The sequence below is a fragment of the Gadus chalcogrammus genome, chromosome 20, assembly GCF_026213295.1.
Source record: "Gadus chalcogrammus isolate NIFS_2021 chromosome 20, NIFS_Gcha_1.0, whole genome shotgun sequence".
NCBI lineage: Eukaryota > Metazoa > Chordata > Actinopteri > Gadiformes > Gadidae > Gadus > Gadus chalcogrammus.
Genome location: NC_079431.1, coordinates 21,366,575 through 21,384,074, shown reverse-complemented (window position 1 = coordinate 21,384,074; position 17,500 = coordinate 21,366,575). Strand labels below are relative to the sequence as shown.

Sequence of the window (17,500 nt, the reverse complement as noted above, 5' to 3'; positions counted from 1 at the left end):
AAAAATATATTTCATGCCTCTCGCATGTGTCGTTTCTCACATGCTGAAGCGGTTCCAGACACGCTCTGATCTGATCTGACAGACACACTCAGTAGATTCGACAACAGCAGACCATCTGGAGCGCCAGGGAATGTTCCCGCTGGAGACTGTGATTCATATCGACTGCAAACACAAGACGAAGAAGAGGAAAATAGCGCAGCGAGGGGTTGCTCGGCAACCCTCCCGGCACAGACGGTAAATCGGCCGTGCAGAGCGGCGTGGAAGAATGCATCTTTATTTAGCGCTCATCAGGGTCCTAACGCGCCGATAGAGTCGCACACACACGCACGGGCACACATACACACATGCAAGGTTAATCAGTTCAATAAAAAAAACATCAATACTTTTACTTTGAACCTTTTCACTGTTCTAACTACACATTCACTGCATAGGATAGGCCTACTTCATATATAATCGGAATCAGTGATTAATGATTAGGATAAAAAAAACATTCTCACCAATTAGGCAACTATACAAATAAACAAATCGAAACAAACAATAACTTTTTACTATTACTTTGGAAAGGCTGCTCAGAGGCAGGTCATTGAAGAGCAGGGAAAGGATTGGAAGCTTTCTCAAGGACACAGGCTGCTGATTCAAACCAAGAATCTTTTGCGGAGAGCCACGCAAACCAGCCACAGCAACACTTCTGCCACAGCCACCCGGCATTATTCATGAATCCAGAGTTCACCTTAAACTACAAACATCACAGCATGGCTCTGAACGTCTCTGTCTCTAGGTCTTAGAGTCCATCGATCAACAGGGCAGGCTCAGCTGTCTCTATCTGAGTCCATCTGTCAACAGGCTCAGGTCTGTCTCTAGGTCTGAGTCTATCTGTCAACAGTCTCAGGTCTGTCTTAGGTCTGAGTCCATCTGTCAACAGGCTCAGTTCTGTCTTAGGTCTGAGTCCATCTGTCAACAGGCTCAAGTCTGTCTCTAGGTCTGAGTCCATCTGTCATCTGGGGGTCCAGTAATATCAGCCCATCTGGATAAACATCACAGTGCAAATGTCAGAAGCCGCTTTTGTGCATATTTTCCTCTCGCCATTGACTGGAGAGGACCCCCTAAAGACAAGGTATGGATTGGGCTGATCTTCAATATGAACAGCACCTGCTGAAGATGAACAGAGAAACAGACAGAGAGAGAGAGAGGAGGGGGGAGAGAGAGAGAGAGAGAGAGAGAGAGAGAGAGAGAGAGAGAGAGAGAGAGAGAGAGAGAGAGAGAGAGAGAGAGAGAGAGAGAGTCGAACGGAGTGGAAGATCATGAAAATGGCATGACATTTAATCTACATACACATGCACGGAAGCGTGTTTGAGCGTGAGCAGAGGCAGAGAACATGGCTGCCGCTGGGTTCTCTCGTAAACACGCAGCATGTGTTGCCCGGCAACAAACAAAACACATATACACATGCCCATGAAGTGACACGCCACACATACTAGGGGAACACACAAGTGCCACAAAAAAGCTGTGTGTGTGTGTGTGTGTGTGTGTGTGTGTGTGTGTGTGTGTGTGTGTGTGTGTGTGTGTGTGTGTGTGTGTGTGTGTGTGTGTGCGTGCCTGTGTGGGTGTGTGCATGCGTGAGTGTGTGCGTGTGTGTGTGTGTCCATGAGTGTGAGTGCGTGTGTATCTGGTGCGTGTGTGTGCGCGTGTGTGTGCATGCAAGTGTGTGTGTGTGTGTTTGTGTGTTTGTGTGTTTGTGTGTTGGTGGGGGAGGTGGGGGGAGGGTGCGTACACAGACTAAATGCGTAACATGATTTATTGGGGTCTTAAAGGAACACTGAACCCAGATCGGTTTTATTTCCGAGGGGGGAGGAGTTAGAACATAATGAAGCTCCATGACAACGCGAGCTCGGGATAGCACTGATGACATCACACGGCGTCACTTGTTGTCTGAGCGAAGAGGTAGAAAATCAAGCATCTGATAGAAAAATACATCAAATAACAAATTGTAGACATCAATAGATTACGTTTTTTAATAACTACGTGTGCCTATGACCTATTTATCACGTACTCACAAAATATTTTAATCCATCAATACTTGTTTATAACCGCTAGGGAGCGCCAGAGCACATCTGTGCCTTTTCGCAAATAATATGTGGGTCTAACATTATATTTTATGATCTAACGGTGATGCAATGACAATTAAAATGCAACAAAAGGCTGTGGATCGTGGCAGCTGTGATTATCGACTTTGGGAGAATATACATTCAGGCCAATAGATCTAATTTTCCACTTATATTTTAAATTATAGGCTACATTTTTTTGTACATTTCTTGGTATGCCCTTCTTGTCATGTTAATTATTTTTATTTAATCCACAGCCATATGAAGACAGGAAGGCCTAAGATGTAAACTTGTTTAGTACATTAAAATAATGATGAGGTTGATACATGTCACGTGTCAGGCTCCTAAATTTGAACTCAAGAGTTTAAATGGACGACTCTATACCATATGTGCAAATGTGTATGTAATGAATACAATTTAATAATGTAGGCTAAACCTTATTTTGATGAACAAAAACATGATTAACCAAAAACAAAACAATTCTTGCATAATAGATGTTTTTTACAGTGGTAGACACACACACACACACACACACACACACAGACACACACAGACACACACACACACACACACACACACACACACACACACACACACACACACATACACATACACATACACACAAACGAACACACTAACACATGTGTATGTAATGAATACAATTTAATAATGTAGGCTAAACCTTATTTTGATGAACAAAGTGTAGTGGATGAGGTTTAATGGCCTTCAGCCTACTGCACTTACACACACACGCGCGCGCACACACACACAAGCGCATACACACACACACACACACACACACACACACACACACACACACACATACACACACACACACACACACACACACACTCACACACACACGCTCACACACACGCACACACACACACACACACACACACACACACACACACACACACACACACACACACACACACACACACACACACACACACACACACACACACACACACACACACACACACACACACATACATACATATACAAACACATACACAAAAGGTATATTGTGTTGCAATTGTATTGGTTTTGCTAATTCATATTTTTAAAACATTCAGAAATGCACCAAAATATTTGTACAGATAAAAATGCGAAAATCGACAACATCTAAGACTATACTATAGTCTCCAGTCAGGATCCAGGGATATCCGGGGTGATCGTGTCGTCGTGACGTCAGGGCCCCTGATCCCCAGCTGCAGGGCCCGGTCCCGGAGAGAGGCGGCGACAGAGTCCATCCGCTCCACACCTTCTCTGACAGGATATTTTTCCCGTTTTGAGTCAATAGCCTTCAACGTGTAACCTTCTCCGCCCTCATCTCGCTGAGAAAACCCAGTGGCAGGGAGATGCATTTGATCTAGTCATTGCCTTTAGTGTTTTCCTCAGTTCGGTGTGTCAGGCTGCAGATGCAGAGAGTGGCCGAGGATCACCAGGACTCGACCATGGGGATTTAAACCGAGCAACAAGGGAAGGAACTGACTTTGGTTTGAAATCCTGAGAAGATCATGCAACATCTTAAGATATGGCGATCTCTGCTTCTTTTTGTCATTTTCTTCCAGCCGGGGATCTCAGACAAATACGGTGAGGAAAAGACGAAATGGAGAGATAATGTAATGATCACAGGAAAATAGACGGTGCGATGAAAAACGTGTTGAAAAAGGTCAGATTAGGACGGTTGGTTTGTTTAGGACGTGCTGACATTAGGAGGGGAAGAAACATGAGAGTCAGACTCAGATGGATGCTTTTGCTCGGAAGAGCAAGAGATGAAGAAGCCTGACTTCACATCACTACTCTGAGAGCTCATGTGTTCCATAAAGTGCTTGGTAGTAGATATTAAGTCATAATTAGTCATTTTTATTTTCGACTGTTCTGTGTGTGTGTGTACACTTTAGTCTTTAGTCTCTGTGCGTGGGTGCACACATAAATAGGATGATGTTTTTAAGATATGAGATATCTAAGGTTTAACCTTATTAGAGCCAATAGAGCGACGAAAAAATCAAGCAACATTCAATATCTGATATTTGATACTTGAAATTTCTCAAATGTTAAAATTTTTGCAATTCTCTTTCTGTAATATTATGAGATTTAAGCATATTCCTCGCATATAAACGAACTCAACGAGTTAGTTGCTGTTATACTAATATGTCAAATCTATATTTATATGAAATGGGTTGGATGAGGAGTCGCACAAGTAAGATGCATTACCTAAACATAGAAAAAAAACGAAACATAAAATATACTAGAATAAAATGTTTAGGATTAGGCTATTCTCGGACGAATTAATATTTCAGCACCATGGATAGTGACCAATGGTTTAGGAACAGGTCCAACTATAGTGTTGACTCAGTTACGGACTCATTGAACAAAACCCGATCGCCATAAACAATGTTTTGTTAGATTTACCAACCTATAATCAATCCATCCATCCGTCTATCAAACCGTCAATCATACAACCCATCCATTCATCCATGTTCCAGTGTCTTCTGGGGCAAACACACACACAAATATACGCACACACACACACACACACACACACACACACACACACACATACAGACATACACACACACATAGACATAGACATGCACATATGCACACACACACACACACACACACACACACACACACACACACACACACACACACACACACACACACACACACACACACACACACACACACACACACACACACACACACACACACATTCATACACACACACATACACGTCTGCACGTGCTGAGTGCCGTGGCGACCAATCATGTGTTCCCGAGGCATCAAGGCTACAGAGACCCATAAGTCCAGTTTCTATGACAACTGCATGTGTCTAGCAGAGGTGAGCGGTCAGGTTAAAGTAACGATGTGCAGATGTGCACCCCCCTCTGTAGCATGTGGATAATGGGTGACTCACTGGTTGCTACGTACTGGATGCTTAAACAAGTAAAGATATCACTCGGCCCATCTGTTGTGCCACCTCTACTCACCTGCCCTAGTGTCTATCCACTAGCCATGTCCTACCTGGTACCTACCTGGTACTAACTAGTTCCTACCTGTTACTAACTAGTACCTACCTGATGCTAACTAGTACCTACCTGATACTAACATGTACCTGGTATTAGGGATGCACCGAATCTTCGGCCACCGAAATGTTTCGGCTGAAAATGGCCCAAAAGCGCATTTTTGGTTTTCGGCCGAAATACTTTCATCACCGAAACAACACGGGCGAAACAAAAATTTGTGATGACGCAAACAAAAAGCGCGGCCACCACACGCTTGTCTGGATAAGCGCCAATATGTCTGCGGTGTGAAAGTTTTTCAATGTTTCAGAGAAAGACCCACGTATAGCGATTTGCAAAAATTGCAATGCCTTGATTTTAAGGAAGTTAGTACACAGTCATAGCCAAAAATGCAATGGTACTAGGGTTGTATTACCGAGTATAAACGGTATAAACTTTGAAACTAGGTCAACCACCATCTTCTCCGTCAACTCTCCTCTCACACTCGGTGACAGCGTCTGGCAGTGCGCGAATTCTCGGTGACAGCGTCTTATAACGTTCTATATATAATAGTATAATATAATTTTAAGGATAATATCACGAGCCAAAAGCTCTGTGCGCCTCCGGATGGTCGTAGCGCGGGGAGCTCTCGTAGGGATTGGGCTTCGCGGGGTTTTACCGGCGTTGCTATGGTTACCGGTCTGGCGTGTTCCAACGCTTTATTAGGTAGCCTATCCAATAGCTTTGTATATTTATTTTTTTTAGGAAAAAACACATCAAAAACAAACAGTGCAAAGACAAACTGCCGAACTTTGAACCTAATACAGTATACCGCGGCAACCCTAAATGGTACTAATAATTGTCGTAATAATTTCTTTCGGTTTTTCGGTTTTCGGCCTTGGTTACCTCATTTTTGGTTTTCGGTTTCGGCCAAGAATTTTCATTTCGGTGCATCCCTACCTAGTATCTACCTAGTACCGACCTAGTACCTACCTAATTCCAACCTATTATCTACCTAGTAACTACCTAGAACCTACCTAGTACCTACCTAGTGCCTACCTAGAACCTACCAAGTACCTACCTAGTACCATACCTAGTACCTGGTCCCTAGTATCTACCAAGTACCTACCTAGTACCTAGTGCCTAACTAGTACCTACCTAGTATCGAGTACCTACCTATCACCTACCTAGTACCTATCTTGTACCTAACTAGTATCTAGTACCTACCTAGTAGTTACCTATTACCTAGTACCCAACTAGTACCTACCTGATACTACCTAGTACCTACCTGACACTAACTAGTACCTACCTACTACCTTCCTGATACTAACTAGTACCTACCTAGTACCTACCTGATACTACCTATTACCTACCTAGCACCTACCTGACTCTAACTAGTACCTACCTACTACCTTCCTGATATTAACTAGTACCTACCTAGTACCTACCTGATACTAACTAGTACCTACCTAGTACCTACCTAATGCTACCTAGTACCTACCTGACACTAACTAGTACCTACCTACTACTTACCTGATACTACCTAGTACCTACCTGATACTAACTATTACCTATCCCTGTAAAGTCAATGGTTATACCATGCATAACTCTATTTCTCACATAATTTTCACTACCTCACCAAATGTGTATGCACAAACACACACAGATGCTGGTTCCCAGCAGTTTGCTGGTCCCACAGTCCAGGCTCAACAGGTGGACCATGCGTCTCACGCCGCACAGAGAAACAAGCACAAGTTCAGCATGAGATGAAAAGGCCTGTTTGGTTAATGCAGTGCCAGGCTGCACACCGGGTGACTGGTTCCCTTGGTTACCCTAGCTTTATGTAACACAATGGTTCTTGGGTGTGCGGTCACAAAATGATCTGAGGGTCGCCAGCTTGAATAAAGTTGGTTGTCATCTCGCTGATCTAGGGCCTGTAAAGTTAAAACACTTTAAGGTCAGAAGGATCTCTCCGGGGTCCAGCTCCCACAAGGTTACTGGAAACATTTCACACTACTCAATGGTGTCCAATCTTCACACTTATCCCTGTCTCTGTGGTTCTCTGATTGTCTCCTTCTCTCTGTCCTGTCACTAGGATGTCTGTTTGAGAGGAAACTCTGCCCATTGGAACAGTTCTGTTCAGATGGTGAGTACACACACACACACACACACACACACACACACACACACACACACACACACACACACACACGCACACACACTATGGTAGACACACATTTTACTTTTCCTCTATTTCAAACTGAGACAAACACAGACGCTTACACTCACATATACACACACGCACGCACGCACACACGCACACACACACACACACACACACACACACACACACACACACACACACACACACACACACACACACACACACACACACACACACACACACACACACACACACACACACATACACACAAACAGACAACCATTCACCAAGGTTTATGGCATTCAGAGTGCATGAAACAATGCAAACAAAGATCAAGAGCTCTAACCTCTGCCTATCAGCTACTCTTCCTACCACTCTCTCTCCCTCTCAAACTCAATTTTGGCCCTCATTTATCAAACGAGCGTACGACAGAAAACGTGCGTAAAATGGACGTACGCTCATTTCAACGTTGAGCTTGGCATTTATCAATTTGAACGTGAGCGCAGGCTGCGATGAAATCTCACGTCAGGTCTGAGCTCGTGTACGCAAGTTTTTTTGGCGCAACATACGGGTATTTCAATGATGAATAGTGCAGCACAAGTAGCCCATGTTCAACATCTGTATTAATTACTAAATAAATTGGAATTAGCCCAGCCGTTCAAACAATTACAATCAAGTCAGGCCTAATTAAAAACAGTATTTCTATGAAAATAATTAGAATGTGACAGGTGAAATGTTTATTCAGCTGTCTATATTAACAGGAGCTTTGCCAAATAGGTGGTCGTGTCTCAGCGATGGCAGATCTGGCTCTGTTAAGGACCTCAACGCACAGACGAGAGTTTTTCGAGACCGCGCCGATTTTTTTAAGGAGGGCGATGAATGGCTCTCGAGTAGTTTTCGTCTCCCAAGGCATCTCATGATGGAGCTATGCAATGCTTTGGAGCCACAGTTAAGGCGAGAAACTAGGCGATCAAACGCAATACCTGTGCAGGTTTGCTCTACCTTGGGATTTTTGGCCACCGGGATCTTGCAGCGGGAGATCGGGGACAGGTCTGCTATTTCCCAACCAAGTATTAGCCGAACCATGCCAGCAGTTTTGCAGCAATAATGTCCCTCTCCGAACGTTATATTAAATTCCCATATAATAACGATCATCAAACTGGAATCAAACGGGATTTTTATGCTATTGCTAGGTTTCCAAATGTGATTGGTGCGGTTGATTGTACCCATGTGCGTATACGAACCATCTATTAATGATTACGCGTACATCAACCGCAAAAGCTACCATTCAGTTAATGTTCCGATTATTTGCGATGCCAGAATGTCAATCCTGAACATGGTAGCCCGATGGCCTGGGGGCACGCACGATTCTTTTATTTTCCAAAATAGCAACGTTGGGCATCGTCTACATCAGGGCGCACTACATGGTCAGAGTCATCTCGGTGAGTTACGCTGCAGTCGCACTGCACCGGCCTCCTCCCGTTTCTTGCTTGGCCGGCTTCACAGCCGCAACACGTTTTTGGTGCTGAGCTTCATGTCGGACCATTTTTTCTTCACCTTATTCGGAATTAAATAACTTTAACGGAATGCAAACAATAGCATATATGTGAATTGTTTTAAACTGGATAACAGAAGTTGTACATATATTTATTATTTAATTAATTTAATTAACAAACCTCTTCCGTAGCCCGACGAACATTGGAAACACTATTCACTGCAACAGTTATTTCCTTCCTTATAGCATTCTTTTGCTGGCCTTTAATGCCAGCTAGGCTACCAAATAAAACCAGACGGTTCGCATCCACCAGTGACCCGAGCGTCTCCATTTGGGTCTCGGAAAAATTCCTCTATTTTACCGTTGGACGTTTCTCCATGTCGTAAAAGTTAGGGGCGAGACTTCTGAAGACGTGCTTTTATATGGGCGTGTTACGTTAATTACGATCGATCTCAGCCGCCGTATTTATCAACACCAAGATCCTTCGTACGCTGGGATTGGTGTGATAGGAAGGTTTCGTAAATCTCACGTGGGTCCTATCGTAAGATGAATCATGCGTTCAGATTTGCGCTCATTTCTACGTTCGTTTGATAAATGAGGGCCAATATCTCTCTCTCTCCCTCCCTCTCTTGCTCTCTTGCTCTTTCTCTCTGTTTCTGTCGCTCCCTCTCTCTCTCTCTCCCTCCCTCCCACTCTCTCGCTCTCTTGCTCTCTCTCTCGCTCTCTTGCTCTCTCTCTCTCTCTCTCTCTTTCTCTCCGTCTCTCTCTCTCTCTCTCTCTCTCTCTCTCTCTCTCTCTCTCTCTCTCTCTCTCTCTCTCTCTCTCTCTCTCTCTCTCTCTCTCTCTCTCTCTCTCTCTCTCTCTCTCTCTCTCTGTGTTACCCCCGTCACCTTCCCCCTCTCTGTGTCTACACCATTATCTAAGCCACGCCCCTGCTCCTCTGTCTCCGTGGCAACGTTGACATCACAGTGATGACGGCGCCGTATGACGGCTGTGCTAACACACCGATGAGTCACTGACGCGCTCGTACGCACTTCAGCCACACACCAGTCCTCCAGGAGAATACAAAATGAATGTCTCCGCAGGGCATTCAGAGCCGCAGAAATAGGAATGGATTTATTTGAGTTATTTCAAGTTAAAAACGTGAAACACATCAATGTTTTAGTTCAATGTGTTCCTTGGTTATCCATGCTTACCATGCTACAACATTAAATGATGTTCAAATGAATCCACAATATGATACTAAGGTAATACAATAATACGACTATAATGATAATAATAATATTATAAAGACTAAAATAATAATGCATTTGTTAATATTGTTAATAATAATTTGGTTCTTCAGATTGTTATTCTTCTTTCTTGTTAATGTGTTTATCATAAACACATTCTATGTGCTGCGATTCATTGCAGTCTAAATCTCTGTTGGGAAATGATGTATGATGTGCCATTGTATAATTATTATTACTTACTTGGAGAGTGATATTGTTTTTTAATCTTGCAACCTTTAATACATTCTGTGAACCTCTTTCCATGAAAAACTACAACTTTTCAAAGCATTCACCTTAACCTTTTCTATTTTCCAGTTAAAATATTGAAATAATGAAATAATCCATTGTGATAAAGCAATCAGCATTGATCTCATCCCTGTGGGCAATAGCCTCGCTCAGAAGTGCCATTATCTAATCAGGAAGGATGATAATATTCTGTGATGCCGCGTCTACACATAGGCCTTCTGAGAACCTGGATGTGTTCTTTGATTTCATTAGAGTTTCCGTTGTGCTCTACAAGCAGGACTAGGCAGGATAAATCAATAACCAAAAACCAGCCACCTCTTCTGAGCCGTGTCCTGAGCACCATTACTCAGACACATCCAGGATACTTTATGTATTTTGTGATATATTTGAAGTCCTTTTTCACGTAACTATTTTACTGGCGTCCAGTAGCTGTTATGCTGACAGACTGTAATATAGTGGATAATGGGACATGGATATATTGGACTCACTGTATTTCTGTAACATAATGTTCTGATCAATTAAAGTGTGACAGCGCATTAGAAAAAATGAATGACCGAACAGGATGCAATAACAACGTCAGAAAATAGCAGGCAGATTATTTCAGTTGTTTTATCGACTACTACGACTATTACAATAACTTGACTATTACTATCATTCACTTATAACATATGTAAGGGATAATGTATAGAACGCAGCTCATTATCAGGAAAATAAACCCAGACAATAATCCCCCCCCTGACAGTAATCCCCTGAAGAGGTTTATTTTCGACAATGACCGGCGACGTTCTATACATGATCCCTCTTAATACACGGTTCCTTGCCAAAACGAAAAAATAACTTCACACGGTGTGTCTTTTTTGCAATTTATTTGTTAACAGCATTCGTAGTGTTGACCAGCAGAGATATAGTCCGTCAAAGACGTTGACGTCACTTAGCAACCGAGTATGCTGGGGTTGATAAATTACCCGACTACTTGCGGAGTGCTACCAAAGACGATAAAAAATCCACTTTCCTTGAGAGCGGTCATCATATGCTTAGCAACGGTGAATTATCAAAAATTAATACACCGCCGGAAATTGTGAAGCCCCATGCAAGTGGACGGAGCGTTCCACAGCATTGAGAAGAGCCGTGTAATAAATATATTTATTATATGCTACACGTGAACTTCCTAAGGTGGCACAATTTGATTCATTCACTATCTCGGGATATTGTGCAATATCCCATGATTGAGATCTCAATCTCGGGATATTGTTTTCATCACGTGACGGTCGTCTCGTCACCCTTATAAAAACAAATAAACCGCTAATAAATCCAAATAAACCCCGGCAAAAAGTGTTATCTTGGCTATTCCCCACTATTCACTTTGCCTTCGGCGAATAATTGTTAAATATTATACATTATATACATTGATATATAATAATCCTAGTCAAAGCTGTGATTCAGTGCAGACGGGCCCCCACATGGCCAGAGAACTGCTATGAAACACGTTCTTTTAATTAGAGGAGCACAAGCTCAGCCCTGATGAGTCAACACTCTGACCTGTGATGGATTGTGTTTTGGACTACCCCTGTAGTGGATCATGGATCATACAACCCATTATAAACATGTACCGGAACTCAGCTATAGATATATACCTAGATAGATAGAGAGAGGGAGGGAGGGAGAGAGGGAGAAGGAGAGAGATAGTGTATAGGCGCAGTGGTGGAACCCAGTGGACTGGAACGGTTGTATGTTTAGCACTTTGGGAGATGGGAGACGCTGGTGGTGATTCATCCATGCACCAAAACGTGTCCGCGCTCGCAATACAGGACAGCCTGCGAGCCATGAAGAATCATATGTATCTGGGGCCGGAACGAAGAGAGTCGGGGGATGAATACTTTTCTAGCCAGGAGGATGATCATTTAATCAATCCCTTCTTCAAATTGGAACAGTGTATACTTTATGGAATGTATTTAGCATCTTATAGGGCTGCAACAGTTGATGAATCAATAAGTCAAACCACAAGAAATGCATTGAATGATTCCTTAATTGTTTAGGTCATTTATAAGGTATGAATACCAAATATCTGCTGCCATGTTTTTTTTTCTTCACTGTCTATCATATTTAAATCTGGTGACTTGGGCATTTCCAATGACTGAAGACATTCTGTGGACCATAGGACACTGAAGACCAGGTTATTTGCAGCCGGTGTTGAGTGTGTGGTGAGGCGGACTGCCAGGTCCTGTAGTGATGATGAGGGAACACATGGGGTGTAATGGGGGGGTCTGACTTCAGCGTGAGTCACAGGCTGCCTGCACCAAACCTTAACCTCCACACCGTCACCACTTGCTCAACAGTAACAAAAACAACCACCTCTCTAGAGTAGTAGATTCATACCACAGTAGATTCATACCCCAGTTCTCATCATAGATAAACAATATAATTAATATTATATTATATCTTTTATTATATTATATTAAATATTATTTATTATATTCTTTTATTACTTTTGTTGTAAAATGTATTCAAAATATAAATGATTTAATTAAAAATGGTTGATATTATTATATAAATAAAATGTATTCATTTTTTTGTCATACTTATATATATGATACACTATTTGCTAATTCAAGTCAGTCAAGTCATGTTATTGGTAGAGCCCTTTATAAAGTCTCTTAGGGCTTTACAGGCCTTTCTTACGATGCCCAATAACCCTAGCCCTAGAAGGGCAAGAAACAACTCACTAAGTACAGTATAAAGGCTGGACCTGGAGATCAACACACAGTGGACACAGACTCCCCTCCCATGTCCTCAAGATGGCTGCAAAACAAACAACATTTGAAGATAAATGGAAATGCTTGAAATGGAAAATTATTATTGTCAATGGAGGTGTAGAGTTGGTGTAGAGGTGATGTAGAGAGGGTGTGGAGATGTGTAGAGGGGGTGTAGAGGTGGTGTAGAGAGAGTGTAGATGTGGGGTAGAGATGGTGTAGAGGTGGAGTAGAGGTGGTGGGGTAGAGAGGGTGTAGAGGTGATGTAGAGGGGGAGTAAAGGTGGAGTAGAGGTGGAGTAGAGGTGGTGTAGAGGTGGTGTAGAGGTTATGTAGAGGGGGTCTAGAGGTTGTGTAGAGAGGGCGTAGTGGTGGTGTAGAGGGGGTGTAGAGTTGCCAGTCTTGATGGCAGCAACAAACCACATACAGTAGTAAGTACTGTGAGCGACGAGAAGAGACAACAGGAGGTGGAGCTGTTATGATCGGTTCATGGTTCTTGCTCACCAAGCCATCTTTCAGTTCTGGGCTAGCCCAGCTTGCGTCTGGAGCCAGATGTGGGCTCTGTGAATAAAGGCCCCAGGCTCTTAGACTTGACTGTGTTGCTCCTGGTCATGGATGCTGACCCCTGGCTCTGTGTTGCAGATGGACTGTTTGGCCAGTGCCGGAGCTCCAAGCAGGACCAGGTCCAGTACCAGGTGTCGGTGCCGGTCCTGAAGAGGATGCAGGAGGTCCTCAAACAGCTGATGATGCATGGTACAACATGACACATGCTTACTGTATCATCTTATGAGCGGTGCTCCCCTCAGGCCTTCCTCTGTGACAGAATGAGACCGTTAATTAATATGCAAGATAAGAGTTACAAAGAGAACAGCTCAAATCACTTCAATTGAAGGGCTCAAAAAAGCCCAAAGACGAGGAACAACCTAGACTACTTTGTTCTTAGTATTCTATGAGCAGACGGTTAGTAATAACCAATGAATACGCATTAAGGAAACTCAGGAGGAACCTCTGCAACCTCTACTGGCAGGTGGAGGAATAAAGGAGAACTAAAGAAATTAGTATTTTATTCAAGTCTCTCAGGCAATGTTGAACAGATTGAGTCTTAAAAGTAGAAAAATAAATATTTTGTATGGTGAATAGCAACCTTTTATTGTTGTTTTTATTTATTTTGAACATAATGTGTGTGTGTGTGTGTGTGTGTGTGTGTGTGTGTGTGTGTGTGTGTGTGTGTGTGTGTGTGTGTGTGTGTTTGTGCGTGTGCATGCGTGCGTGCGTGTGCGTGCGTGTGCATGTGTGTGTGTGTGTGTGTGTGTGTTTGTGTGTGTGTGTGTGTGTGTGTGTGTGTGTGTGTGTGTGTGTGTGTGTGTTTGTGTGTGTGTGTGTGTGTGTGTGTGTGTGTGTGTGTGTGTGTGTGTGTGTGTGTGAGAGTGTAGATCTGTCATGGCAGGATGACATCACCCAGTACATCATATCCAGGGAGCTGAAGAGAGTTCCTCACACGACGCGCCACGCTAAGGCCCCCCCTCCCTCCTCCCAGTAAGTGACCCCCAGCCTCCCAGTGGAGCTAAAGCCCCCCGCCCTCCTCCCAGTAAGTGACGCCCACCCTCCCAGTGCAGCCAGTGACGCAGCACTCTGTCCGCAGACTAACTCATTTAACTGGGAAAATTAACTTAATAAGCTAAGTTAAGAATTTAAAGAGATACATTTAAATCCTAAGGTTAATATCTTTTTCCAACGTTAACATTTTTTGTTACAATTAAAACAACTTCAGCTAGCAATGTTATTCTCCAGCCACCTGCCGGTTATAGTTATCCAATCAGAGCAGAGCGTTCCCTCTGGGTGTAACCTGTAACCCTGCGTCTCTGAGCAGGTCCAGGCAGCAGAACCACCGCCACAGCGCCAAGCCCCCGTCCATGCCCCCGGCGGAGAACTACCTGGACTACATGATCGTAGAGCCCCCCCGGTCCCCCCTCCACATGCAGACTGCCTCCATGGACCCCTACGCATACCAGCACCAGGCATGGACACAGCAGATACACCCATATAGACACACACGCACGCACGCAAAAACATACACCTACATAGACACGCACACGCATACAAATGCAGGCGAAAATCTACACCTATATTGACACACACACGCACAGGCACAACTGCAAGCACGCAAAAACATACACCTATATAGACACGCACACGCATACAAATGCAGGCGAAATAGACACAAGCACACTCAAGCGCATGCAAATAGGTGACTAATGCATGCGCATACAAACACACACACGTTTGTTCAATCCCACCACACAAACACACACACAGTTGCGTCCACTTGACGTGTGAACGTTTCCCTCTCAATGACACAGCACAGGTACGCAGACGAGGTGGAGCGATCCCTACACCCCATTGGTGGAGGGCTCAGCTATGGCCGTCCCTCTGCACGCTCACAGGCCAATCAGAGAGAGCGGGAGCGGGAGCGGGAGCGGGAGCGTGACAGACAGATGCTGCAGGAAGCCATGTCCCTGTACCTGACGTCCGACCAGCCCTCCCACCGGCACCGCGGAGCCGCGCCCATGACCCCCGCAGGTGACCCCTCGCGCTCTGACCTGTGATTGGCTGTGAACTGATGTTAGCCGGAACGCTATGGTGACTAAGAAAACAGGCTACAGTGATTACACTTTTGAAAATGTTTTAATTGTTGGGAAAATGTTCTCTATTTTTCTTTTCATTTTCAAAAATCCTCAAGGGTGAATCCACTGCAAGGCATTATAAACTAAATATTTCCGTCACTCTTCTTCAAGAAAATGACTCGCCTAGTAATTAAAAAGGGCCGTATTTCACTTGAATTGCTGTTGTTCGGGTTACTAGGCCTGCCGTACTACGATGACCTGGAACTGGAGCTGCCGGTGGACTATGTGGAAGACTACACCCTGGAGGAGAGAGTGGGTACTGTGGCGCGGCCCCCGCCCCCGCAGCAGAAGAAGAAGCCCCTTCAGGAACGCCTGCCAGCCACCAACGGTGAGGCACAGGAACTGCTTCTGTTGCTATGGAAGAGTGTGATATTTCTAAAAGATTGATAAGCCTGTCATCTTGAGAAACAAGCAAGTGTTCTAATCTAGATAGATAGATAGATAGATAAAACTGAATTAATCCCCCTGAGGGGAAATACCTTTATTCCAGCACAGCAGCAGTGGAAGGCACAGGGTAAAATAGAATAGCATAAAAATACAAAGTAGTGCTAAGGAAAAAAAAATAGATGCTAAAGCAAATGCTTAAGTAAGGACAAACTAACAGCACAAATAGAACAAACAGAACAAACAGAACCAACAGAACAAATAGAACAAACAGGACAAACGGTATAAACAGTATCAATTATAAAGTGGCTTGGTGGCTTGGTAATAAAAAACTGGATTATGATAGGATCATTGATACAGTGACTCCAGTTTCCCTTAATAAGTTCTGCCCAGACAGACTGAATCATGTGATCAACACTTCCTCTTGTCTGTAAAGTGTGTCCTCCGCGGGGTTGGATCTCCTCGAGACCTTCCATCTTGTGGAGAACTCACATCTCGTGGAGGTCTCACAGTGGACATGAATGGAGGAGCCCCGTGGAGTTAATAAGCTTTGTGCCTCTCCAGACGGGTTACAGCAGCGCATGTCCGGGGTGCTGGAGGGCTATGGGATGGATCCCAGGAAGCTGAGCCCCCAGCAGCTCTACAGACTGGCCCTCATCCTGCAGCTGATCCAGGCCGAGGACCGGACAGGTGGGCCCAGACCACAATGTATTATTCACCGTCTACATTATTACATGTAAACGTTGAAATCCTAGCATGTTCTGAACATTATTCTGTAACATTATGTCTTCTTTGTGTGGTTCTCTGGTGACGCCTGCCGTGTCTACGCATGGACCCTCCAGAGCCCTTAGAGACGGATCTTCTGGCCCTCAAAGAGGTGCGTCTGCATCCCTTCTACCAACGCATCACAAGAAGAACGCCTTCCTGAGGCTTCAGTGTTCACCACTCCCCGTTTCCCTCCCCAGACCCAGCTGGTGAAGAAGCCGGAGGGCAAGGCACCCAGCTCCACGGAGAAGGCTGCTCTGCCCCCGGCCGCCCCTGTAGAAGCGGCCCCCGGCCCGAGCAGGTCCTCCACCCCCTCTTCTCCCTCCGCCCGGGCCCCTCCCACCACCGCCACCGCCGCCGCCGCCGGTGTAGCCAAGGCTCCGGGCCTGCCGCCCCCCGTCCCGCCCGGCCCCCCTGCCCAGCCCGGGGCAGCGGAGGCTGGGCAGGGGCTGAGGGACAAGGTGGTGCAGCTGGACGAGGGCTCCAGAGCCAAGGAGGAGTACGGCTACATCGTCACCAACCAGAGGTCCGCTCTCAGTGCCATACCATAGCCTTACACAATGGATGGGCTTAGAATTTACATATACATAGATATATAGAGTGATATATATCTACAGAGAAATATT

At 44.6% G+C, this 17,500-nt stretch overlaps 1 protein-coding gene across 1 annotated transcript in view; it reads left to right on the top strand.

The window, feature by feature from the left end:
• The first annotated feature begins 3,418 nt into the window (after positions 1-3,418).
• The window catches only part of ptprna (protein tyrosine phosphatase receptor type Na), a 26,209-nt gene continuing 12,127 nt past the window's right edge, over positions 3,419-17,500 (top strand). The window contains exons 1-11 of the mRNA XM_056579302.1: positions 3,419-3,701; positions 7,212-7,262; positions 13,684-13,794; positions 14,475-14,577; positions 14,909-15,059; positions 15,402-15,621; positions 15,904-16,053; positions 16,674-16,799; positions 16,952-16,986; positions 17,075-17,209; positions 17,297-17,400. Coding sequence (XP_056435277.1) covers positions 3,626-3,701; positions 7,212-7,262; positions 13,684-13,794; positions 14,475-14,577; positions 14,909-15,059; positions 15,402-15,621; positions 15,904-16,053; positions 16,674-16,799; positions 16,952-16,986; positions 17,075-17,209; positions 17,297-17,400 — 1,262 coding nt within the window. The 5' untranslated portion in view covers positions 3,419-3,625. The remainder of the gene's footprint in view (positions 3,702-7,211; positions 7,263-13,683; positions 13,795-14,474; positions 14,578-14,908; positions 15,060-15,401; positions 15,622-15,903; positions 16,054-16,673; positions 16,800-16,951; positions 16,987-17,074; positions 17,210-17,296; positions 17,401-17,500) is intronic.